Here is a 25,350-nt window from a genome sequence, read left to right as displayed (position 1 = left end):
TCTTTGCCTACCTCAGTTTGTGGGAAGATGTTCAGATGTTATCGGAAACCCTGGCAAGTCTCCTTTTTCCCTTAGGATTTATTATTTTGAGTACCGAAAGATGAAGAGAGGTAGTCTCCTTGCCATTTTGTGCGTTGGTGCCAAAATGGATCTGTACCTTCAGACTATGTAAATAAGGGCATCTAGGGCACAGACATTCCTTTGGTTGTGGTGATGCCAGAGGTGAAAGACAGGGTTTGGTTCCCTCTGCAGGAACTCTGCAGAGATGTAGAGAGCATGCACGGTTTCCTCACCGTTCCTTACCAAGGCACCAAGGGACGTTTGCTACCACACTGTCAGGGGAGGTTCGGACTTGACGTGAGGAGACATTTCTTTCCCAAGAGGGTGTTCACACCCTGAAACAGGCTTCCTGGAGAGGCGGTGGATGCCCCATGCCTGTCAGTGTTGAAGAGACATTTGGACAATGCCCTTAATACCATGCTTGAACTTTTGGTCAGGCCTGAAATGGTCGGGTAGTTGGACTAGATGATGGTTGTAGGTTCCTTCCAGCTGAACTATTCCAGTCTATTCTGTTCTGTTCTGTTCTGTTCTACTCTGCTCTGTTCCCTGTGCTCACCATGAGTCAAATACCAATGAGACCAGTTATTTGCCTGAAACACCAGGAGGGTTTCAGCTCCAAAAGCACTTTGAAGGACACATAACACAAAGGTTGCAAGTGGAAACAGGCTATTATTTTTATTTTTCTGAGTCTGTTTCAGAGCCGATGCTCACAAGCCTTAACACAATGTGCCTGTGTAGCCAGGAGCAGGCTGATGCATTCTTCAGTTGAGCTTGAGAAAACATCCTTTGCAGCCCGGCAAAGGCAAGTCACAGAGCTACAAAAAGTAGCAGGAGGAATACAGGCCAAGCAGTCCCTGTTTCCTGAAGGGTGAGAACGTGCAGAATGAGGATCAGGACCGACCACACACAAAAGAAGAAGGAGGAGGAGGAGGAGGTGTGTGGTATCGTGGGGTATTTTCCACAGTATGAGAGGTAGAGGTGCAAAGCGTATTTTTGCATTCGTCAACTTTCTGCGCCGCTGTGCTTCTTGGCCAACAATGCACGAAAGGCGCTCTCGTGCCGGCCGTGCACTTGATTTGCATGCAGGGAGAGGCAAAAAGTGGCAGCTCATGATGGGGCAGCAAGCCTGGAGCCCTTCCAAGCACAGGCTGTTTTGCCCAAGCCAGAAGCCCTGGGGAAATGGAGCTAAGGGAAGAGCAGAGCTCGCTCCACTCCCGCTCCAGACTTGCCCTGGGCAAGAGAGCCCGAGAGAGCCAGGGCACGAGCGGTGCCTTGGAGGTGCAAGAGCAGCAGGCAGGGAGCTAGGCGAAAGGGCCCAGAGGAGCCCTGCCAAGGGGCTGTGCTCAGTGCTACAGAGGACAAGAAGCAACCCCCGGGAGCATCCCCTGGAGCCCGGCCTGGGAGTCAGAAAGGTTCCTCCCCCCGGATGCGGGGCACGAGGGCCACCTTCGTGGAGCATGAGCAGCGGGCACCTAGCCACAACGGCCCAAAGGAGCCCTGGCGAGGGGCCGTGCTCAGTGCTGCAGGGGAAGGCAAAAAACCCCTGGGGACACTTGCTAGCCCACTGTGGGGGAATAAAAGCCTTCCTCCCCCCAGCTGCAGGGCACGAGAGGCCATCTTCGTGGTGCACGAGCAGCAGGCAGTAACCTAGCCAGAACGGACCAGAGGAGCCCTGACAAGTGGTCCTGCTCAGTGCTGCAGAGGAAGGCAAAAAACCCCCGGGGCCCAGTGCGAATCTGCCCCGGGGGAAAATTCCTTCCTGACCCCAGAGCTGGGATCGGCTATTCCCTGAGCACGTGAGCAAGACCTGCCTCCTGGTCCCACAGGCTGGTCACGCCTCCCAGGGGATGCCCAGCCCCAGATTTCGTCAGTGCCGCTACCCAAGATGATTTTGCTCCACTGGAGGAAGCTCTGCTCTTCGGGATCCACCCGAGACTCCTCCCAGGCATCTCCCAGAGTCTTTTAGCCACTGCTTTACCTACCTACCGCCTCAGGTAGCAGCCCCAGTCTCTTCCAAGGAAGCTACCCAAGATGATTCTTCTCTTTTGCAGGAAGCGCTCTCTTCTTTGGGATCGACCCAAGACTCCTCCCAGGCGTCTCCAGAATGTTTTGACCTCCGCGTTCGGGACCGGAGATCCCAGCTACCTGCCCCAGACTCCTCCAAGTAAGTAGCTCGAGACATCTTTGTTGTCCTGTAGACAAATCTCTCAACTCCAACAGCCACCTGAGACTCTTCCCAGGCATCTCCCAGAGTCTTCTGTCCTCTGCTTTACCTACCTAAGGGGTCAGGTAGAAGCCTCAGACTCCTCCAAGGAAGCTACTGTTGAGGTTTTTTTCTTTCTTGGAGGAACCTGTGCCCTCCGGGATCCCCTGTGATTCCTTCCAGACGTCTCCTAGAGTCTTTTGGCCTTTTCTTATAAGGACCAGAGATCCCAGGTAGCAGCCTCGGACTTGTCTAATGAGGCTGGGCTGAAACCACGACATGAGGCCAAAGAAGGCTAAAGGACGAGGAAGACGAGGAGGAGGAGGAAAGAGGAGGCAGCAGGAGGCAAGAGCACAAGCGTGAAGCAAGTGGAGGAGGAGGCAATAAAAGGCAAGAGGAGGTCCGAGAAGGACAAAGACACCTTTTCCTTCTGCCTCCTTTTTGCCTTCTCCCTCATCACGTTGCTTCCCATTTCTCCTGTTACCTCCACCGTTTCCTACATCCTCCTCGTCCTCCTCCAACTCCTCCTCCATGACCTGTTTTATCCTGCATCTTCTTCATGCATCTTATGGCATGCTGTTGCCTCCTCCTCTTTTCCTTCCTTTTGCCTCCTTTTTGCCTCCTCCTAGTTTACGTCTGGGGTCCTCCCGTGTTCCCTGGTGCCTCATCTTTTTCTTACTCCTGTTGCCTCCTGTTGCTTCCTGTGGCACCCTGATGCCTCCTCCTCCTTCTCTTATTGATTCTTGTTGCCTCCTCCTCCTGCTTCTCTACCTCCTGCGTGCTGCTGTGTCCCCCTCTTGCCTCCACTATTTCTCTTCCCGCTGTGTCTTCCTGTTGCCTCCTTCTCCTGTTGCCACCTAGAGCATCCTGTTGCCTACTTCTCTCTTTGTTAGTGTTGCCTCCTGTTGCATCCTATTGTCTCCTTCTTTCTCTCTTTGTCTTGCCTCCCGTTGCATCCTCCTTCTTTTGTCTCTTGTGTCCTGCTACGTCCTCCTCTTGCCTCCTTTTTTTCCTTCTCCTGTGGCTGTCTGTTGCCTCGTCCTCCTGTTGCCTCGTCTGGCATCCTGTGGTCTCTTCCTTTTTCGCTTTCTGTTGCCTCTTGTTGCCTCCTCCTCCTCCTCCTTTTCCTGCTACCTCCTTTTGCCTCCTCCTGCTTTACCTCCTGTGTCCTGCTGTGTCCTCGTGTTGCCTCCGCCTCCTTGTGTTGCCTCCTCCTCCTCGGCCTCCTCTTGCCGAGACAAAGGTGACCTTTGTCTCGTGGTGCCTCTGCAAGGGTCCTCAGCAAAGCATGCATAGTTTATACAAAGTAATCAGGCTTGCCTAGTGAAGCTATGGATTAATGGTCCTCCTTAAAGGACAACGTCTCATGTTTAACCCTAAACTGAGCAGTATCACCATGGCTAGGCCATAACTCACACGTATGACTACACGTGGACTAAGCCCCAGATGAGAGCAGAAATTGTTGTTGCTAAGCCTGGGTGACAGAGCTGAGTGTGAGCCTCCCTGGTGTGAGCTGAGCGCATGAGTGCCCTGCCTGCCCCTGCCTTGGTGCTTTGGGAACTGGGGTGAAAGGGAAAGGCAGACTCGTGTAGTTACGGGACCTCTTGAGGTGTCCTGGGTTTGCTTTGCTCATTGCTCGTGTAACGTTTCCTCGGCTGTTCACTAGATACGTGCACCGAGAGGCAAACCAGGCCATGACCTGGCTTTCCAATTGAAGGTTTCCTCTTGCAATAAATCGTGCTTCCGTTTTCTCGTGGGTAACAGCCTGAAAGATAGAAGCTGAAGCAGCATGTGCCTGTTGTGCAAATAGGTAACAACAGATGGTTGTATTCGGTTGATCCTTAGTTGCTTCCTGCGTAGGAAAACTGTACGTTAATTTAATCTTTGTGTATAGGCAGGGCCTTGCTACTGTTACTGGGTAGGCAGCAAGTATGTGGATGTCCGGTCTTGTGCATGTTTGTGACTGATCTTTGTTGCTTCTTTTGATGAGGAAAGTCTTGCTGTGTACTCCCAAGGAATGAGAGAAATGCAAGGAACTGATGAAGAAAGAGCTGCCGATCCAGATGGGAGTGTTAGGTTTTAAATTTTCTTGACTGTGTTCTAGCCAAAAGCCTTGTCTTAAACAACTGAAGTGAGCTGGACAGCTGGGTATTTGTCATCCCTGCGCAATTCTGTATCGCTACAGCCTTTACCAGCCGTGGTGATGGACTGGGGACCTGTCCTGTAGTGAGGTCAAAGAGGGTATTCAGGAAAAAAAGGGTACTTTTCCAAAACGCTTACAAGACAGAAGGCAACAGCTGCTGTAGACAGGTGGGAATACACAGGAACAGGCAGACTCGCTCAGAATGAGGAACAGTGATCTGGGTACAGCTGTAGCGTGACGGTGTTCATGGCCTTGAGCAGCACAGCAGGAATTTTGAGGCAGCATGGCCCGGGCAGGGGTGTGTGAAGAGCTCCGCCGGAGCGTGGAGATGGGCAGGGGAGAGCACAGTGCTGTTGGTGTTGGTGCGCAGCAGGGGACAGTCAGTGGAGGCTGCTCTCGGGACGTACAATTAAGAGCTGTCATCTTGGTACTCAGTGGGAAATAACACGTTCCCAAAATAACGAGACATGACTTGTGGTGCGCGTGCATTCATGGTTTCCAAGTAGTCAGGCAACGATAAGAGCTATACCCAATTAGCAGTCAACAGGAAAGGCAAGACTTCCTCTTCATAAAGGTGTTTATTTATCATAATATAATTTTATTTCTAATACAAAACTGTCACCATTCTAATAATAATTATCCACCTTTACAGTAATACTTACTCACCATTCATCAGCCTTCTCCATTTCTTTTTTCAGTCTTTACTTACACCAAACTGGATATAAAACGTAAACGCTGAAAAGTGCAGAAAATCCTGGACAGCCTTCAGCTTGTCCCAAGGCTCTCTTTCTCTGCAAGCCCAATAAAACAATGTCTAATTAGACTAGTGCATGCTAGGGCAGCAGGAGAGGATTAGTTTGGCCCATCGCTTCTTCACAGGAACATGGTGGGGAGGTTGTTTGTTTTTCTTACACAGGGACTGGAGGGGCTGGAGAATGCAAATACTGGTGTCCTTGATTTTGTGTGGATTGATGAGTTGTACATTGTGGTCACTCTTCCAAATCCAGGTCAAAGACGTACCAACAAGAGGCTGAATTTTGACATGCAGCATTGTCTCGAAAGGCACCTTGCGAGTGCCAGCCGATGCAAACGCTGCAGAAACAGGAGGACCCCTCCGAGAAAACTGCAGCTGGGGCGTTTGCTCAGCATTTCCTGGTTGATCTTGTTGACTCCGTCTGGAGCAATCTTTGTGAGAGTGGCTGTTCCTCTGATCCACTTTAGAGAGGTTTATAAGGGTTTTTCTTCCTCTGTTTGCATGTGAACATGGCAATGTAACGGGCCCAATAACCGTGACACACAACTGAACATCTTGTTTCTTGATGTTATGTACTAAAAGCACACCGAATTTATTTATTCCTTTGCGTTTGTGGCTGGGCAGAGTGTTTCTGTTTTCAAACAATGCCAGTTTGAAAGCTAACGCTTCTGGTCATCTGTAGTGGGTTTTGGGTTTGGTTATGGTTGTTGGTTTTTTTTTCCTGAGAAGAGCTGCTTTCATATTCCTGTGAATTAAGTGTCTGGTTAGCACAAATAGACCATGTAGGAGGAATCTGTATTGTAATCAATGTATTTGGGCTGGCCAGACAAAGAGGTCACAGTTCTGAGAGTCTTTCTGCATCCTTCTCGAGGATTAGGAGAGCAAGGCAGAAATGAGTAGACATGAGAAACTCAGGGTTACTGTTGCTTAACTCCAAAAAGCGATGTCTGATGTTGAGAGGGCTCTGGCCCAGCTCCAAAAGGTGAGGAAGGTCAGAAAATAGTCAAGAGTTAGAACTAGAAGCTAACCTCTCCTGAGAGATGCCATCTGGTTCTTGCAAAGGGAATCTCTCTTATAGCAAGGACGGGCATCCCTAATGATTGTAACAAAAGGCAAATGACTCCCAAGTTCCTGCCCTTCGTCCTTAGTACAGGAACACGTTTTCGTGCTTTCTTCTGGTCAAATTACTGAAGCTATCGAGACAGACTTCCTTCTGTGGCTGAGGGCAGGAGGAGATGGTGGAGAAGATGGAGATGATGGTTCTGGGGGGCACAGAGCTTGGATGCAAGTTACAAAATCTTGGAATAGAAAAAGTTTGGCATAACGGTATGTGTGCAACGCTAGCTGCAACAGTATCTTCATCTGCAGTGGTACCTGCCTCTGCAGTGGTATCTGCATGTGCAGTGGCCTTTGCCTCTGCCGTGGTATCTTAATCGGTAACGGTACCTGCATCTGAGCTGGTAGTTGCAATGGTGTCTGCATTTGCAGTGGCATCTGCGTGGGTCTGCAGGTTACAAGTTAGAAAATCCTGGAAGATAAGCTGTTCTGCCTAATATTCTTGGCTTCTTTTAATTAATTATTTTTCTTTTTTTATGCTGCCTGGCCAGGACAAAAAAGCCATGGATAGGGTCTTTGTGGATTCAGAGAGGAGGTGTCATTTTGACTAGAACTTCAGATTGCCCGAGGTTTCTTCCTTTTCACTTTTACAGTCCGATACACCCGAGTGCTCTGGCTGCTCTGTTGCCTAGAGCCTGGGGCAGCAGGACCCGCTGACCAGTAACACTGGCTTGCCCCTGCTTTTACTGTTTTATATATTGCCAGGCTCACACTCGTCCCCCCGCTGCTGAGGAAGCGGTGTCTCTGCAGAAAGCAAGTGCCGAGTGCGTTCTCCAGCGAGGTCTGGAGATGCAGAGGCTGCGGTTGCTGGCGACTCCTTCTCCCCTTCTGCAAGAGGGTCAGGAAAACACGAGTCAGGTCCGTGTTAAAACCGTTTGAGTGTCAGAGGCAATGCATGGATCGTTCTGGTCCCTCTCCACTAAGTGCAGCGTGGGCTGTGAGTGAGCGTGTTGCGGTGATCAGGAGGGTATTTTCTTCCTGACAGAGGTGACAGTGCCTCCTTTCCATGGGGGCCTCAACCCGCGAATCACCAGCAGCAGGTTTCTGTAGCAGCGCTGTGCCCACTTTGCCCCAGCTCTGAGCTCCTCAGCCCCTTGGGGAAGCAGGAGGAGGGCAGGGACTGTGAGAACCAGAGGCAGAGGACAGAGGCAAGCAAGAGGGTGGTGCGGTGGCAGGTGACATTGCTGGGGTGTGGTGAGGTCACTGGTGTGGGAGGAAGCTGATGGGTCAGAAGCAGCAGGCGGCACTGAGGTGCTCCCTGCACCGCTGCAGAACGTCCTGCGCCGCCCATCACCTCCCGGGAGGCACTGGGAGGGTGTCGCAGAGGGTGACGCGCAGCAGAAACGAGGGCAGGGGAGACTGAGGAGGGGACAGAGAGGTGTCTGGGCTGAAGCAAGGGGAGGAGAGGGGCTTTGTGCATCCTTCGTTTGTCCTCTGTGTTTCTCAAGACGCAAATCGGGAAGGAGATGTTGAGGGCAGTGGGCCAAAAATGTAATTCGGTGCAATTCCCCAAGTTGAGGCTGCTTTGCCCGTGACAGGAAAATGGTCTAAAAATGGTCTACCAAATCCAGTGCAGCAGCAGCCGCCCGCGGGTGGCCCAGCTCCAGCCCTGCCATCTGAAGGCCAAAGCTGGGAAAAAGAGGTAGAAGGAGGAAGAAGGGGCAGCAGGTCAGCACCGAGTGGAGGCCCCCTGCTCAAAGCAGGGTCAGCGAGAGCGGGTGGCCCTCATGCGTGTCCAGACGGGCCTGCAGGTGGGCCCTGGGGCGGCTGGGCGGCGGCGTGGCAAGACGATGATGCAACAATGCGGTGGTGCAGCAACGTGATGATGCAGCAATGCAATGATGCAACAATGTGCAACTGCTCTATATAAGCGCTTGCTGGAAGACCGGCTGTGGTGGCCACAGCTGGGTGCCTCTGGAGCGAGAGGTGCCAGCGCAGGGTCGCAGCTCCAGGAGAGCTCTTGGAAGGAGCCATGGAGCACCGTCTCACTGCTGGCGTCCGAAACGTGGACGCACTGCTGAGCGTAGTGGGGAAGGGGGGAAAGGTGAGCAGTGTGCCGATGGAGAGTGCTCAGGCCGGGAGCCTGGGACATGGCTGGGTAGCTGGGAGGGATCCCAAGGTGGTCGGGCTGGGGAGAGTTTGCAGGGAGTCCTGCCTCTCTGCCCAGCCTGGCTTACGGCTAAGCAGGTGGGAGGGCTTGCTGCGAAAGGACGCAGACGTGGGTTGAGGGAGGGTCGGGAGTTGCGGGGACGGGGGCGAGGAAGGAGAGAGCAGCTTTTGCCTGGGCCGCTCTGGGCGCTCCCCTTGGTTGGAGTCTTCCGAGAGCCTTTCTTGCAGCTGCCGTGCAGGAGGCTTATATGGAGATAGTGCCTGAGTGCCCATGAGTGTCTCCCTCTTTCTAGCTCGGGAACAGGAGACAGCCACTGGCAGAAGGAGGTCCTGGGCTGCTGGACCTCCCCCTTGGGGTCAAGATCCCTGTGCACGCGGGCTCCAAGCCTGTCTTCTGCAGGACAAAGCTGGGGGAAAAGGTAAAGGAAGTAGAAAGGGGTAGAAGAGCTCTCCTCTTTTACGGGGTCCCCGTCATTCAGAGAAGTCCTTGTGGCTGCCTGTTCTACAGTGGGCGCCACAGCCCTTCAATCTGGCAGCGCTGGGGAGTAGAGGGAAGCTCCTGGCTCCCTGGTGCAGAGACAAAGAGGAGGACTGGCAAGGTCTGCAGTTCTTTCTGCTGGCCTAAGATGCCTACTTTGCTGGTGGGCTTTGTCTTCTCTCCCCCAGCCCAGCCCAGCCTAGCTCAGCCCAGCCTGACCCCGCAGCCCGGCTGTGGTGTCCTCTGTGGCTTCAGAAGGATGGAGGAGAGTGTTGGTCCTCAAAGGACCTTTACTTTTTCACAAGTACCGCCTGGCACCCCTTTGCTGCTCTCTCCTTCCTCCTTCATAGTGTGCAAAATCTCTCTCACAGCTTCACCAGCCCTCTGGCTATTTCAATCTGGGAGATCCATACTGCCGCCTGCTGAGCACCGACTACAACAGCCTGCATGACCCGCATCTGCGGGCCTACCACAAACGCAAGGACAACCTGCAGAGGCTGAAAAGAGAGGGTTACGTCACCAGTGACGGCAGAGTAGGTTTGGGTATCGGGCTGATAAAAACAGTCCTCCTCAAGCGGGGTTCCCAGAGCGCTTGCTGCAGCCGCCTGTTGCTGGCGGAGGGCACAGGGCTGTGGGGCTGCTTTCCCTGGGAGCAGAAGTAGCGCCAGCGTCCCTCTGGCAATTCCCACTGCTGCTCTTCTCCGGCTGCCCCGCGCTGCCTGAGCGTCGAGGCAGCCGGTGCGAGGCCCGGTGCTGAGGCGAGGAGCACCGCTCGGCCCTGGCTGGGGGGGAGTCAGGGGCCCTGCCACTGGGGAGGGGAGCGGAGCGGAGGGGAGGGGAGGGGAGGGTGTGCAGAGGAGCATCTCCCCTCCCGCCGCTGGGGTTGGGCTGTTTTGGGGAAGGCAGCCTACGGAGCTGGCTTGAGAGTTCTCGGGGGATTTCTCCCCTCGTCTCTCCATAGGTGGTTTGCACTCTGAAGGAGTTCAATGAGTACAGGCAATATCTGACCACGCTCAAGCTGGAGGCAGAGAAAACATTCATGCGAGAGGAGGTAGGCAAAGCGGAGTGTTTGTGGGCACCGGTCAGCGGCACAGTGCCGAGGGCTGGGGCTTTACTTGCAGCATGTCGGGGAGGGGAGGCGGTCAGTGCAGAAGAGGTGAGGGCTGTGCTGCTGGGCCGGGTCTTGTGGCAGGGAAAGGAGTACCGGGCTGTGAGCTGAGCTAGCGCAGGGTGCAGGGGTGGGCATGGGCAGGACAGCCATGTGCAAGCACGCGGAGTCCCGAGGGAAGCATTTCTTTTCTGCCCTCGTCGCGTGGCTGAAGCGGATCGCTGTCCTGGGTCCGCGGGGTGCCTCAGCGTGCAGGGGCGTGAGCGCTTGTCCAGGCAACAGCAAGCCACAACCCAATGTCACCTTTCAGAAAAAGCTTCAGCAAGACCTGGCCCAATCAGAGGATGCCTCCAAACTGCCGGGAGGGACTGACGTTTCTCACCCGCAAGAGTGGCTGCCGCAGGAGCAAAGACAGAGTTTGCCAGGTGGAGAGAGGAAGAGGAGGCAGAGGTAAGAAAAGGCCAAGTAACGCTTGCTCTTCAAGGGGGCCTCTGGTCCCTGAGAGAAGTGCTGGAGCCTCCTGTTGGAGTAAACAAAGGCCAGTGGTGGAAGGAGCTGGTGCGGGCTGCAGTCACGTTGGCGCAGTCTGTGTTTGGAGCCTTGCACAGGCAGGAGGACTACTGGAGCAAAGTAACCAGGAGCAGGGTGATGGGAGTGGCCGAGCAGAAAATGGCCTGGGCAAGACGGTCAGAGGTGCTCCTTCTCAGCTGCCTTCCTTTCTTTTGACAGGCATCTGACTGTGACCAAGAAGCCGATGGAAAGACTGGAGGCTCTTGAAAAAGAGCAACGCCTCCTCCAGCAGGCCAAGTGCCAGCAGCAGCAGCAGCTGGGAAAGAGGAGGCAGCCAGGCATGCAGAGCAGCTCCGAAAAGTCCGCTCTCAAAGGAAGGCCGGTGAGTAGGAGCCGGGTGGATGCTGGGGGCTGCCTCTGCTCTGCGGCAGCACGTTGGTACCTGGTACTCGGGAGAGGACGCTGCCACACACACAGAGCTGCTCAGGGCTTGCGAAGGGTGCTTGGTCACTGAGGAGGTGGTGCCTGGCCAGTGTGCGACGTGTCCTTGTTTGAGGGTGGCTGTCGGAGACTAAGAAGCGGTTGCTTGCCTTCCTGTGTCTCAGACACGAGGCACTAGCCCTTTCTGACACAGAAGTGTGCCTGGGCGCTCTCAGTGGCCACTTCTGAGCAGGGACTCGCACATTTAGCACAAACCTGCTGCACTAGTGGCCGCACGGTCCATGGTGCTGGTTTCGCGCCTGGTTGAAAAAGTCTTGGTTTCGTCCAAAGACTTCTGCATCCAAAGATGCAGCGTCCCTGAACCTGACAGTGCCGGTGCTTGGCCATTCGTGGGTTGGTTTTCTCTTCCAGGAGGTCTTTGATGAGCTTAGCGGAGAGCCTGCTGTTGCCCAGTTCTCGTTAGCGGGGGTCCCGTTAAACATTGCCCGGCTCCATCCCTTGCAACAGCCACTTGGGAAGCATTTCTGGATAGTGTGGGGTGCTATCCATGCTGGGGTGAAGGGTTAAACTCCTTCTGCCGTGGCAGTCAGGCTGTCAAGCTGCAAAAGAGCAAATGACAATTTCCGGCTGCTGCCTGGCTCTCTGCTTGACTCGCAATTTCTTCCCCACTTTGCACGAGGCTGGCAGCCCGCGGTGGACCTTCAGGCTGCCTCCTGTCCCAAGGACATTTCCTTGGGCTGGCAGACAACAGCCAAGTGCCTCAAGAAGAAGGATCGTTTTCTTTTCTGCTCTCAGAACAGCCGTTCCTGGCATTCGGCCCTGAAAAGGGGCAAACAGGGCACCCTGATAGAGGGCAGCTGGGACCCATGGCAGAAGAGCCTGGTCCAGTACCTTCGACAGCTTTCCGTCTGCTTTTGGTTCTGAGGTCCAGGGGGGCTACAGTGCCCTTTGCTCTAAGCAAAATGGCACCTGCTTGATTCTGAGAGGTGCCCCTAACACTTGGCTCCTGGCCGCAGGAGACCAGAAACCTCCGTGTGCCAGGTGGCCTACAGAGAAACCAGAGTTTTTCCAGCTTGACTGCTAGGGACTCATCTGGGCAGGGGTCCTGTGAGGAGGAAGAGGAAAGCAAAGGGAGGTGAAGGAACCCACTCACTCATTAACTGCTCCTCCTTTTAGTCTGCAGCGTGTGCCGGAGAAGAAGCGCCTAACAGCATACAGCCTACGGTGCTGCGGGCTACGCTGGCAGAAGACCAGGAGCTTAAAGAGGTGGCTGAGACCGTGGTCCAGGAGGTGCTGGAGCGGGTGAAGGTGCTGGATCAGTCCATCCGCGTCTTAAGGAAGGCTCCCCATGAGGTCCGTGGAAGGGTGTTTGCCAGTGCCAGAAGGCCAAAGCCTTTGGACACTTCTGCGGATCGCCGGGACAAGATCAGACTGGTGGCTCAAGAGATTGTGGCGAACGTGTTGGAGAGCTTTGGGGAGCACTTGGTGCCCAGCACGTCTGAGGCAGCCGAGCCTGGGCCAGCAGGCAGGCAGAAGCTGTCAGAGCTTGTTGCGGGAAGAACCAGCCGAGCAGGCAAATCTGGAGAAGAGAGATGGAGGGAGGCAGAACTAGCATCTTCCGACAGAGCATCTTCACAGTCTTCTATCGACAAAAGGACGAAAGAGGCTGTTGAAAGTGTTAGCTCCACCTTGTCATCCTTTGTAGCTTCTCAGTTTGAACAGGACTTCCGCTGTCAGTTTTCTGAGATCCTGAAGATTCAAGGCGTGACAGAAGGACAAGGACCAGCCAGAGCATCGGAACGGCAGATCCCAGAAGCAAGCAAGAGAGCAAAGGTGCCCGTGTTGCAACCACTGCAAAAGGCTGCTGATGTCTCACGAGTGAGTCGTGAGATTGCCAAGGAGAGCATCCAAAACGCCATCTCCAGAGTTCAGCAGCTGGATGCTGAATTGATCGGGTATGCCAAAACCATTGTCCTTGAAATTCTGGAAACGGTGAGGAAGAAGTTAGAGGAAGAAAGGAAGTCCAAGCAAAAATCGGAGAAGCTTCAACCAAGGGAAGTCTTGCCATCTCTCAGCCTCCCTGCAATAGTCACGCCTTCAGAGGAAGCGGGACAACTCAAAGAGGAGAGCTCACGTACTCTCCTCCCACCTCTCCGCCGAGGCGCTGCGCAAGGTGCTCGCCGGCCAAGAGAAGGCCTTCAGGAGTCCAGGGATTCCACCTCCGGAGCCACAGCAAGGTCTTCAGTGCCTGCACTGGAAACTCTGCGTATACTCCGGCCAGGGAGCACCGCAGACACCCTTCCCTCCACGGGCCCCCAGTTTCCAAGAGAGCCCATGCCTCCAGCGGGTCCCAAGCGCCCTACCCAGGCAGGAGCACGGCACAGACCAGTGCGTTTAAAGCTTCTCCCGGAGGAGCCCGTGCAGCCCGAGTCGTTGAAGAGGGCGGTAGCTGGGAGCCTTGTGGAGGATGTCCTGAGGAGGTGTGTGGCTCCAGGGCCACAGAGCCCCCAGGCAGCTCCCCCAGGCAGAGAATAAAGAGTTTGCTCCCAAGGGCTTGCTTGTGCCTACATTTATTGATGCCAGGCCATACTGTGTCTGGGTGTTTTCCCTGCAAAGTTTTCCCTCGTCTTCCTCCCTCCTACAGCCTCGGTCAGGCCAAGACCCAGTTCTACAGGGAATCTTAAGTAGGGACGAGAAAAGGAGTCAATGTTTCTGCCTTGTTTAGAAAGCTTTGTGGCTGGGCTATTGGAGGGGCTGGTCCAGCTCTGTAAAGCTGTACTCATGCCTTCTGTGAGTCCCATAGGTGGGCGCTGTTGAAGGCTGCGCCTTGTTCTGTGCGTTTATTCTCTCGTCCCCTCACGACCTCCTGATGGGCCTTGGGGTTCCTACCCAGGCCCGTTGGTGGTCCTGTGTCGCGGTAGAGACGGACACGACAAGTAACAGATCATGCAAAATGGCTCCTTTATTGTTCTAACACACCTTTTTATCCCCTACTTCAGAGTATGTGTTAGTAGATGATTGGTTTAGTTAGTAACGGTTCTTCTTATCGCTATCTTGTTTTTGTACCGCTCTTCTCGGATCTTCCCAGACTTTCAAGGATACACTACAAGCTGCTCAAGGTCGCGCTGTTCTCGAACTGTCAGGCATTTTGTAGACCCGTTGCATCCCCCAACAGTCCTGTCTGTGTCGCAACAAGGGACTGGCCTTCAAAATGAGGCTTTGGGCCCTAAGAGAAGGGTTTGGAGCATAAAAATGAGGGTTTGGAAACTCAGGATGTGGCTTGGACCCTGAAAACGACTGGCTGGATCCTAAAAATGAGGCTTTGGAGACTGAAAATGGGAGTTCGGCAACTAAAAAAGTGGCCTTGGGCTCTAAAAAGGAGACTTTGCCAACTGCAAGGGAGCCCGTGGACCCTCAAAATGGGGGTTTGGAGCCTGAAATGGGGCTCTGGAAGCCAAACCTAAGACTTTGGGAAGGGAAAACGAGGCTTTCTGCCCTGTAAGTGTAACTTTGGAGCCTAAAAGCGTGGCTTTGTGCCTTAAAGCTGAGGGTTTAAACCCTCCAAGTGAAACTGCGGGCCCTAAAGAACAGCTATAGGTCATAAAAGGCCAAATGGTTTGGACCAGAACAATGAGGAGTTTGGCCCTCCGGATGAGGCTTTGGGCACTAAAAATGGTGGGGGAGATGCTACATGTGACCCTTTGGGCTCTGCAAAGGAGGGGAACCTATTGGTGTCGATAGGGCCCCAAGACATGAGGCTTTGGTCCCAAAGAGAGGGCTTGGGTCACTCCAGGGGAGGCCCTCAGCTGTTAAAAGAGGCCTTTGGACCCTCCAATGGAGAGTTTGGGCCCTAAGAGTGGGGCTTTGGAAATGAAACTGAGGCTTTGAACCCTGCATTAGGTTTTGTGCCTTCAAGGGATGCTTCAGTACCAAAAACGAGGGCTTTGCGCCCTAGAAATGGGTCTTTGGAAGCTCCAAATGAGGGGTTGTGCGTTAAACAAGAGATGCCTTGCACCCCAGATGAGGAGCTTGGCCTCTAAAATGAGGCTTTGGGCCCTCCAATTGAATATTTGGACCCTCAAAATGAGGCCTTGGGCTCTCCCTAGTTGCAGACTGGATCCTAAAAATGAGCCTATGGTCCCTGGAAAGGAGGCTCTCTTCCCTGAAGAGGAGGCTTTGGAAGGTAAAGAATGAGGCTTGGGGCTCTAACGGTGGGGTTTGTGCTGTAAAAGGAAGGTTTGGACCTTACAAATGGGTATTTGGGCCCCTGCAATGAGGCTTCAGGACCCTAAAAATGAAGGGGTGGATTGTGGAAACGATTCTTTGGACCCCGAAAATGAGGCATTGGGCCCTAAAACTGAGGTTCGGAGCCTCAAAATTTGAGTTTAGAAACAAGGTTGTGGAGCCTGAAATGGGGCTCTGGAGTTTATAAATAAAGCTTTGGACCATCAAAATGAGGATTTGTTCACAAAAAAGAAGGGTTGGGACGCGAAAAGGAGTATTTGGACAGTCGAAACAAGGCTTTGGGACAGAAAAATGTGTACTTGGGCCTTATAAACGAAGCTGTGTACTCTAAAAAGTGGCCTTCACTCCTAAAGCGTTCAGTCTTCTATTGGGATGCTCCCTGTGGGACAGGAGGACAATTGCTTTGAGCTGCCTCTATTTCAGGAAGGATTACCTACATTTGCCTTCCATCTGAAATACTGCTTAGTGCAACTTGTTGGGTTGTTTGTTTTTTTTAAAATTGGGGAAGTGTGTGTGAACAGCTGAGTGCTAGTATACAGTGAATTACCTTCCCCTGCTGAGAGTAAATGGGTTTAGGAATAAAAATACCCGTTTTGTATTACAAAAATTGGTTCCCTTGAAGATGCAAGTGCTAACTGATGGACTCCTGGCTGACAAAATCTCTTCCCAGCTTGCTTAAACATTAAACAGCCTTCACAGTGGCGTTCAGATGATCTCGTGTGATTTCTTGCAATTAATCATGGTTGTCTGAAGCGTACCACTAAAGCATAGTAATGTGTTTTGGTTGTTAAAAAGTAGGAGGAGAAGTTCATGGAGACATCTTCTGTGTCGGGTTTCAATGAGTTCAAGCTATTGTTGTGTCCGGTTGAGAGTTTCTGATGTTATTTTTCCCTCTTTCGGAGGGAGGTGAACATGCCCATCTCGCCCTCCAGGAGCAAGGATGCCATGTCCGAGTTCAAGCCCATGCCACCCTCAAAGCTTGCGTCCTGGAGTTGAGCGTGGAGGGGCATCACCCCACGAAGGTTTGGTGTGTTGTAGCAGTCGGTGCTGTGAGGTCTGGTGGGTGGGTGGCAGTGGGGTGGAAGCAGCTGTTGGGGGTTCCGTCATTTGCATAGCCCAGCCCCCCCCGCATGCTTCAGAATGTTGGGGTCCCTGTGGCAGTTTTTGAATGGTCCCTCCCAGTTGGGTCAACGGACCCAGCGCAGCCAGAAGATCCCGTTGGAGCTCCTCTCTCTGGCATAAATCCCTCGGCGTTTGGGCTTGAGAAGAGGTAAAGTTGGAATCTGCAGATCTCCTTAGGTGACCTTCAGGAGCTGTGGGCTGTGGGTGGGGACTGGCTCTCTGTCTCTGGTCCAGCAACTGGTGTCATTGCTCATAGGAAGAGCTTTACCAGGCGACTCTGCCGTTTCCCTTCTTCTGGGGGTTACGGGAGCCGTTTTGGAGGTGAGGGAGATGTGAATTCCCGGTCTTGAGCCAACCTGGATGGAGCAGAGGTGGACTGTGATTTGTCTGACCTCAACAGTGTATCTGTAACGCAGTTGCAATCGTCTCTGCCTGCACAACTGGCATGAGGTCCTGTTTTATTTTAAAGGAGATGTAGTGAATAAAATCAGTGAATCTAATGGGCGGTCTTTCTGACCAAATATATAAATGTTTATTTAGGATAAGATAAACGGTCCCTTGAAGCACTGGTTACACGGACTTAACTCTGTGTTGCCTAAAAATGGGACCAAGTTTGGCTCGGCCGTGGGCGTCTACATTAGAGACATCCACGTTTAGTCAGATGAATCACACCCCAGTCTCCTGTGTTCCTCATCAGGTCTCTGGCAACTCTGCTGTTAGCCCTTACTGAAGCCAAGTACAGTCTCTCATTGATTGATAGATTGATTTTAACAGAAAGGAAAGTCAGTCTTAGACATTTGGTTGCGGAAGAAAGTTTGTGTTTGAAGATCGTGCTTGGATCTTTGAGTAGGTCTAATTAGATGCCTTTTCCTCTTTGCTTCATCCCTGATAAGCTTAGGCACTCTCTGTTTGTCCTGTTTCGGAGGACCACTGCCCAAGGCGCGTAGCATTGCCCAGGGAGATGCTGCATCTCATTTTGCACTGTGAGTCTTGTTAAGTCATCAGGAATGAAGTACTTTTAGGAGATAAGCTAACTAAATTGCACTCAAGTGAAAAAAGTGCTCTATAACTCCCGAGAAATAATACTGGATTATAATGAAAATAGAAGTATTTTGAGCAAAAGATGCTTAAAAAGTTAGGTAAAAATGAAGAGCACGGTGCAATTTTTTTAGTTTGGGTTTTTATACATTTTTGATTTAAAGTTTGAATGTAAACAAATCTGGTTGAATTGATGTGGAAAAGATGTTCAAATTGACAAGTATTTCTTTCAAACAAGAATAAGCAAAGTAGCAGCTAGAGAGAGTGTTTTGGCTTTAAAGTGTTTTGTAATTGTGAACCCAAATCTCCAGGCTGCTGGGCAGGGTGAGACCTGTGCCAGCCAATTCATCTTTTAGCTCCAAGTGCCTTTTGATAGAGATGCAGGTCTCCTGGGGATTGTGGGGACGTGCTCCTGCATCTGGAAAAGATGGCTGAGTTCCTGGTGTAAGAAGGGCACTGGGGTTTAGAGGTCAGAGCTGAGGCAGGTATGGAAGATGGCAATAGCTGTGATCATTAGTGCAAAAAAATTATTTTTGTATATTCAAGCAGGTTTTTTTCTCTCCTCTGCTAATCCAGTGTGGAATATGAGCCAATAAAGAGAAACCGACGCTGTACACGCTGGACACACTTAAGTATTTGTTTTAAAATAGGTGTGAGGTCAAGCTAGAACGTGCTTTGCAATTGGTGTATTTACTGCAGCAAATTTTCTGCTCTTCCTGGCCGTCTTCTGTGGTTTTCAGCCTGCTTCACCTCCACAGAAAGAGATACCGTGCGTATGAAAGAGCCCGTTATGCGTCTTCCCTTAGGAGATATTTTTTTGTGCTCTGCTCTTGAGTTACGATCTGAATTATTTATGCCAACATTTCAAATAGCTTTTGGATTCCCTGGTTAAAGTATTCTGAACCTACCCCAGCTACATGTTACAATGCACAAGTCCCACGAACCATCAGTTTTTATTTCATGTCATTTGTCATGAAGTAACACACATTGCAGCCAGAATGCTGTGTTGCTGTTCCATGGTTTTTTTTACAGTAGTTTTCCAGCTGTATTCCTCGTCCCCATGATAAAGAGTGTTGCCAGTATTTCTTTTTATCTTAGAATACACATGGTAAGGATGGTTGCTGGATGTCTCATCCTTTTTAAGGCTGTGAAGGCATGCTCTGACAAGGCCTTTTCCCAGACCCAGGTATTCAGGGATGCAAGGTGTGCCTATCCCCATCAGCTCTGTGAAGGATCTAAGAGAGATTGTGCGCCTGAAGGTTGAATGATGCTTCTGTGTTAGAAGCTGAATTTCCACAAGCAAAAAAACAGCTTCCCCGACTCTTTAAGCTGTGTGTCCTTTTAATGCTGCAAAAATGTAAATAATGATCCTTGCGTACATCTTTCTCAATTAAATGTACAGTGGATGTCTTCTCGTTCAGCTAGTCTGGAGCTTAAAAAGCAGCTTAAAAATACTGGACAGGGTAATTTTTGGTGGACATGGCCAGAGCCTGCTTGGAAGAAAATTGGATTGGTTACACCAGTCTTTATGTGAGGCCCAAAGAGAGCCTAAGGTTTTGAGTGCCCTAGAATGCTCTTTTCAAGTAGGTTAACAGGCACATATACACCCTGTAATGACGTAAGGACTCCCCAGAACATCTTCAGGGCAGCTATATTTTATGCAAGCCCCTGTTTTCATGCAACCTCAGCTAGCGTTGTGCTGCTCTTTGCAGGGTCGGGTGAGCGGTGTTGTCTTTGGCTGTGTGGGCTTAAATGTGTTTCTAATGTGCGTGTCAAATAATTGCCTGTTAAACAGACTGCCAGTGTGGCTGAAGCCAGTGCTTCCGAAGAAGGTGAAATAAAAGCTTTGAAGATAGGGTCCTGCTGCGAATACGATCCAGTCAAGTAAGTGTTGATTGTGTCCCATCTGATCTTTGCAGATCGTGGAAAAATTGCAGAGATGTTTGTTTTAACGAGAGAGACACATGCCTACCTCTTTGGTTTTCTCCCCCAAACCATTTAGTTACCTGAAGAAACCCTTGGGTCCGCTCCGCCTTCATCTACTTGCTTTCACTGCGGAAAACGTGGCCACTACATAAAGAACTGCCCGACAAATGGGGTAAGATTGTGGGGGACTTGTGGTGTTACTTAGTTTTTAATTGTTTTGCCTTGGCAGTTACGTAACAAATACATGAATCCTCATATTAAGAATTGTTTCTGTTGGGGTGAAATGCAGAGGTTGTATGGCAATGTTGCAAAGGCCTTCAAAATTCCAGGGGAAGCTGGAATTAGAAGTGTGAAATTTTCTTTTTCCTAGGTCGTAGACATTCAATATATCCATAGGTCTTTCTGGGTGAACACGTGTGCATGTTTTTATATCTTTCAGTATTAGTGGAAATGTTTCTGTTTTCCACTCTTCTTAATGGCAGTTCACAGTTTTTATTATTTTGTACAAAACCAAGACATTTCTCTCTGCCCCATCTATTGAATATTTGCGTGTTTTAATTGCACTAAGTCCCTGGTTGAGTATTGATGCCATTTAACCGTAGTCACTGAAAGCTCATTTTGCTTCTGTTTTATGTTTCAAAGGCTTCTTGCCAAGTCTAACAGATGGCTGTTGGACTGAGATTTCCTCCCCCTCTGACTTTTCTGAAATCCCATGTGTGAAACAGGCTGAAGTTTTCCTGTTGCTATACAGTGAGAAAATACTGCCGTGTGCTGACAGGAGTGGCTCTTTTAAAATGACCGTGGTAGCACTTCTGGTTTTCCGTCCTGGATCTCCTTTTGTAGAAGCTGTAACATCGACTTCTTGCTTTTATAAAATGTAATTGCTCGGAGGCTAACGTTATGCTGAGCCTGCAATTTACATGTATCCTCTGGCAAAGGAGAGGTGGGATTCATTTCACCTGCTTTCTAGCTGTGAAAAGGTTAATTTTCTAGTCTGAGCTTCTTTCTTAGTTGCTCCAATGAATGGGAGAGTTCTGCAGAAGGAAGATTGTTCCTCCCTCCCTCTTCTAGTGTTGTGGCTATAGAAAAGTAGTTTAAACTAAGCGCCTACCTTTTAGGAGGCTCATGTGGAGCGAGAAGAATTCCATCTCTTCTCTTGCTTTGAGAAAATGCAAAGCTTGGAAAAGTTTTCCTCTACCCATCTTTAACTCGTTTCTTTTTCCTTCCCCACCCCTCCTCCAGGGAAGCTTATGCTAGAGGAAGGATGGAGAAGCCTCCCTTTTTACCAGAGGAGCCGTCGTCTTCTTCCTCCTCCTCCTCCTCCTCCTCCTCTTCCTCCACCTCAGATGCTCCTGTTCCAGATGAGTTGTCATGTCTCATCTGTCAGGACATAATGACTGATGCAGCTGTTATTCCCTGCTGTGGCAACAGTTATTGTGACAAATGTAAGTGTTACGCCCGTGTTTGTTAATTCTAAACATCACATCTGATTTTCTGAAAGCAGAAAGAGGAGGGAACAAAATTACTTTGCTACCAGTTCTATTTTATGCTGAAGTATACCCTGGACGGGAAAGGGCTCTTCTGGTATCAAGGGCGAAAAAAGCCAGGAAGCCTTTTCCCCTTTTTAGGTATCTAGTTAAGTCTTCTTTACAAGCGGAAGGACGAGTATGAGGAGAGTGTCTAATTGTGCAGGGGATTACAGTATTAGACACTGAATGCTTTTAGTTGGTCCACAGCCCTTTGTCTCATACAAAATTATATAGCCGACTCTGGTGACTTACAGTGGTCTGCAACAAACGGATAGTTAGGCATTTAATCCACATTCTTCTCCACGGGAGAGTTGGTTAAAACCTTCAGAACTCGAACCTCCTAATGGTTTTTTGAACCTATTAATGAGGTTTTTTTGACACATGTTTTGTTCATTAACCTTGAGGTTGGGGACTTCTCGCTGTACTAGATAGTGGGGCAAAAGACTAGCTGCAACATCAAGACACAGCCTATGCTACATCTGCAGATGTTCCAATGGTGAAATACAAAACTGTATAGTTATTTGCTGCATACTAGAAATTTTTTACACTACTGAACATTTATAGCTTCATGCTCTCAGTTCAAGACTATATTCACCTATTAATCATAGACATGTCTTTATGATTGGTGAGAACCCCCAAAACTTCCTTAGTTTGGCTAAATACTGTTTTGATTATTCTAATTCTATGCAGGTATTAGAACAGCATTACTGGAATCGGAGGAACATATATGCCCAACGTGTCAGGAGACAGATGTTTCACCTGATGCTTTAATTCCCAACAAGTGCATATGCCAGGTAACATGATGACTTTTACATAAAGTGCTTGTAAGAAAAGGCTCTTTGTAAAAAGCAGAAAGGGAAGAAAATATTAATTTACATCTCCTTAAGCAAGGCGTAATTGAATAAGGCTAAATTGACTTTTCAAATGCACTGTTTGCTGCTGTCACAGAAGCTTACGACTCTTTAGAGATGATCTGGCAAATTCGGGTCCCGCTCTTACTGAACACGATTGCCTCGCTTTCACATTTGGCGTTAACGCTGAAGTACTTGAAATACAAGTCCTCTGAGCTACCAGTCATTAGTATCAGTGTTCAATGTGACGTGTTCATACATCTGTATGTTGGTTTCTTTGAGGATTGATGGCATTTACAGGAATACACGAGTAATTTTCCTCTGTGAAGGCTTCTGTTCGTATATCTGCTGAAGTTTCATCGTAGCTTCTTGTAAATGCTTTTCTGCCTCTAGGCTGTGAACAACTTCAAAAATGGAACTAGCTACACAAAAAAGCTCCATCAGCAGATTCAGCAGCAGCAGCAGCAGCCGCCACCGCCTCCACCAGCACCCAAGACTGTTAGACCTCCCGCTGTTCTGGTGAGTGCCGCTGAACCATCTACATCTTCCTCTCTGTCAGTCAGCAGTTTGTTGGAAGAGAAGGTAAGCTTTATTTCAACATATGCAGTGATTCTTATATTGTAGTAGAGCTTCTTTTCCAACTGTCTGCGTTTATTCACAAGGGCTGTCGGCTTCCTGTGCGAAGACAAGCAGCATTAGCAAGTCGTCTGGGCCCCCAAGGACAGTCAATACCCACCACTGGTAAGGAACTGTAACTTTAGAATTCCTTTCAAAACATTATCTTCAGATAAACTGCATGGGATTTTTTGCTTTTTCCTCTCTCCACTCCAAAAGGTCATCCGGGGAGAGGCAGTACAATTGGCTCAGCAGGTGGCAGACCAGGCTGGGAACTGTAAGTATTATATAGAAATTCAATGTATTACTACTTGTAAGCTGTTAAACGAGGCCGTAGCACTTGACTTCTGCAACGGCTGATTCATAGTGAAGTACGTATGCACAGATAGTTGTGGAGAATACGAGTGGTCGTTAATTTTTCAATGGCCTAATTTGAACTGGCTTTAACAAAGGGGATCTGTGCTTGCAGTGAAATTATTTAAAATAAACCTCCAGTACCTGATTGAGAAGAGGACTCTGACAAAGGAAGTCTTTTTGAGGAAACCAGAATTACCTATCAAAATTAAATACAGTTAAAGGATCAAGTGGAAAGGCACCCTTTTGGTTCCTGGCTGAACAGGACTGTAGAAATTGATTTCCCAGTAGGAGTCAGCCTCCACATTCTTTTTTTCTAACAACTTAGTTGATGCTGATTGAGCAAATTCTTGGAAAAGTCAACACTGCTCTGTTATGACCATTTTGAATGTCTTCAATGTAGTCAGCCCAAATAGCCAAGCTGCTTTCTCTCAGTTGGCGAGAGAGGAGTCTGTTTTATCTGTGACTGCAGGGTCAGGTCAGTCCTTCCTTTTAGTATATATGTGTTCTAGATAGGTAGATTGTAAGGGTGCCCTGTGTTTATAAAATCTTAAGATAAATCAAAACAAACCCCAGGATCCATCCCACAGATTGTCTAAAATCTCCAATCGAGTAAGCAGGAGAATAACAAGTCGGGGACAAGAGCAGGCCAAATACATCATGGTGAGGCAACGACGTAGGAAGTGTACGTGGAAGAAGATGAAAGAAGTTTGGGAGAAGATGAGTTACTATCTGTGCAGTACTTTGCAGATCAGAAGTGTGAAGAAGTGTGGGCACATGCGAGATGGGAGTCTCTTTTAAGCCTGGGCAGCCTCCATCCACAGTCGCAAAGCTGAGTCTGAGGAGAGCAGACTGAGGGAAGTGTTGGGGGTGAGGATGTGGAAGGCAAGTAGGAGGGTCAAGAAATGAGTGTAGTCTCAAATGAACAGAGAGCAGGGAGAAAAAGGCTTCAGTTGAGAACAAGAAGTGCTTGCCACCACACTCCCGCTTCATTGGCTTTCCTTCTGTATTTGTTATGAAAATGGTATCATAAGAAGGAAAATACTCATTAGGAATATTTTGACTTATGAAGTGGAAGTTGACATACCCGTAAAGAAGACAAGGCAAATTAGGTCAGGGCCTAGTTACACTTGAAAGTAAACAGCCATTCTGACTGGGGAGAGTAGTTCATAGGACTACAGTCCTAATACCACCCCCCCACCCCCACCAGCTTTTTGGAAAACGCCTAGAAAAAAAAGTTTGAAAAATGAGCTCATAGAGAAGGGGGGTGGGGGAGCCCACTAGGTGACTAAAAGCTACGTCTGTAGTTGGACAAAGCTACTCTGCGAGAGAGAAATCCATCTTCCCTCAGTGGCAGAGTAAAGGCAACAATTAGAAATAAGGAGTTGTAATAAGCTATCTTTTTAAAATCAAGTGTTGAGGCTGTCCTTTGAGCATTTCCTCATCCCATTCCAGCCAAAGTGGGTCAGATACCTTAATTAGTTCTAAGCGTCTCTTGACTAACGCAGCTAAGATTTGAAGCTGTCCATTTGTGAAGTAGGAAAATAGCCGGTTTGAATAATGCCATCATTAATCCCTGTAGCCTTAGGGTCTGGATATGGACTCTTTGACAAGCATGATGAGTTGTAGAGACCTTTTTAATGGGTGTCCCCCTTTTGCTACTAGTGTTTCTGTAGAGACCCTTGATCCATTAAGTACAGTTCTTACCTCCGGTGCCCCTCCTTTCTCTCTCCTGGTTTCAGCTGGTAATGCTCTGCCTGACTGGGCAGTGAGCTAGCGAAAGCAGATTTGAGCACCTTCTACAAGCAGAGCTTAACTTGTGCTGCTCTGCGTGCTGATGTACATCTCATGGATTTAGATTAAACCAGATGTATGTAGAGCTAAGCCTCTGAGCTATAAAAGTGGAACGCTGTGTTAAGAGCACAAGGCTCTGCTAGCAACATTAGCTGCAGATTGGTTGATGTTTTCCTTCATCCTCTTCCATAGACAAAACCAAGGTAATGCTGCATTTACTGCAACAACTCTGTTTAACAGACCACTTTGTCCCTGCTCTGCAATCAACTCTAATGTCCTTTCAGAATCAGTAGAAGCACAGCCAATACATTGAACTAAAAGAAGCCAGTGTTAAATTGTCTTGTTTAAGGTGATCGGAAAGCTGATGGGAATAACCTTAAGTCAAAAGTGCTGTGAAACTGAAATGGGTCCAAAAAAACTTGTGCTGTACATAGTGTCACCCTTAGTGGATTTCAAACCTTTTCATTTCCTGGCGATCAGTTCCAACTGTCTAGCGCAATGCAAATAAGCTGTCTTCAGATAGTAGCAACTTGGATCTTTTCTTATATCCACAAGTGTTTTTTAAAGAAGTTGCTTCTAAGTTAGGTCAAGTTATCTAAAAACCATAAGCAGGATCTTTCTTCCCTCATTTATATTAATGCTGGGCAAAAGGGCAGAAGCTGATTTGGAAACCTGTAAGTGGAAGGGTGTTTTGCAGTAAGGTGGTGGTTGTTGTTTTGTTGGGTTTTGTTTTTCTCTTTTGTGGAGTCTTCGGTATTTTATTTTCTCCCCCAGTACTCCTAGGCTGCAGAACCAGCCTCCAAGGCACTATGGAATGACTTCTGCAATTAGCTTGGCTCCTCCTACGGATAGAGATTCCATTCATACTCAGAAGCTGCTTGAAGCGATGAAAGCATTGGGGGTATTTGAAGAGGAGGAAGAACTGAATCACAGGTATAACAAGACTGTAAAATT

The 25,350-nt window shown here is 49.6% G+C and overlaps 1 protein-coding gene across 1 annotated transcript; it reads left to right on the top strand.

Moving 5' to 3' along the window:
• The first annotated feature begins 7,073 nt into the window (after nt 1–7,073).
• Nucleotides 7,074–24,749, top strand: LOC126037330 (fibrous sheath-interacting protein 2-like). The gene is made up of 8 exons (XM_049797640.1): nt 7,074–8,320; nt 8,679–8,804; nt 9,235–9,396; nt 9,825–9,914; nt 10,282–10,421; nt 10,701–10,863; nt 12,099–13,159; nt 24,746–24,749. Exons 1-8 carry the CDS (start codon nt 8,249–8,251, stop codon nt 24,747–24,749), a joined length of 1,818 nt encoding a protein of 605 aa, XP_049653597.1. The 5' UTR covers nt 7,074–8,248.
• Nucleotides 24,750–25,350: the final 601 nt, after the last annotated feature.

This window comes from Accipiter gentilis, unplaced genomic scaffold (assembly GCF_929443795.1).
Source record: "Accipiter gentilis unplaced genomic scaffold, bAccGen1.1, whole genome shotgun sequence".
In the NCBI taxonomy this organism is placed as follows: Eukaryota; Metazoa; Chordata; class Aves; order Accipitriformes; family Accipitridae; genus Astur; species Astur gentilis.
Note: the sequence above shows the minus strand (reverse complement) of the source record. Positions and strands in the feature narration are given on the sequence as shown.

Coding starts and splice junctions, on each gene's coding strand:
- LOC126037330 (XM_049797640.1), top strand. CDS start 8,249: ATGGAGCACCGTCTCACTGCTGGCGTCCGAAACGTGGACGCACTGCTG. Junction 9,397..9,824: donor ACGTCACCAGTGACGGCAGA/GTAGGTTTGGGT, acceptor GTCTCTCCATAG/GTGGTTTGCACTCTGAAGGA. Junction 9,915..10,281: donor AAACATTCATGCGAGAGGAG/GTAGGCAAAGCG, acceptor GTCACCTTTCAG/AAAAAGCTTCAGCAAGACCT.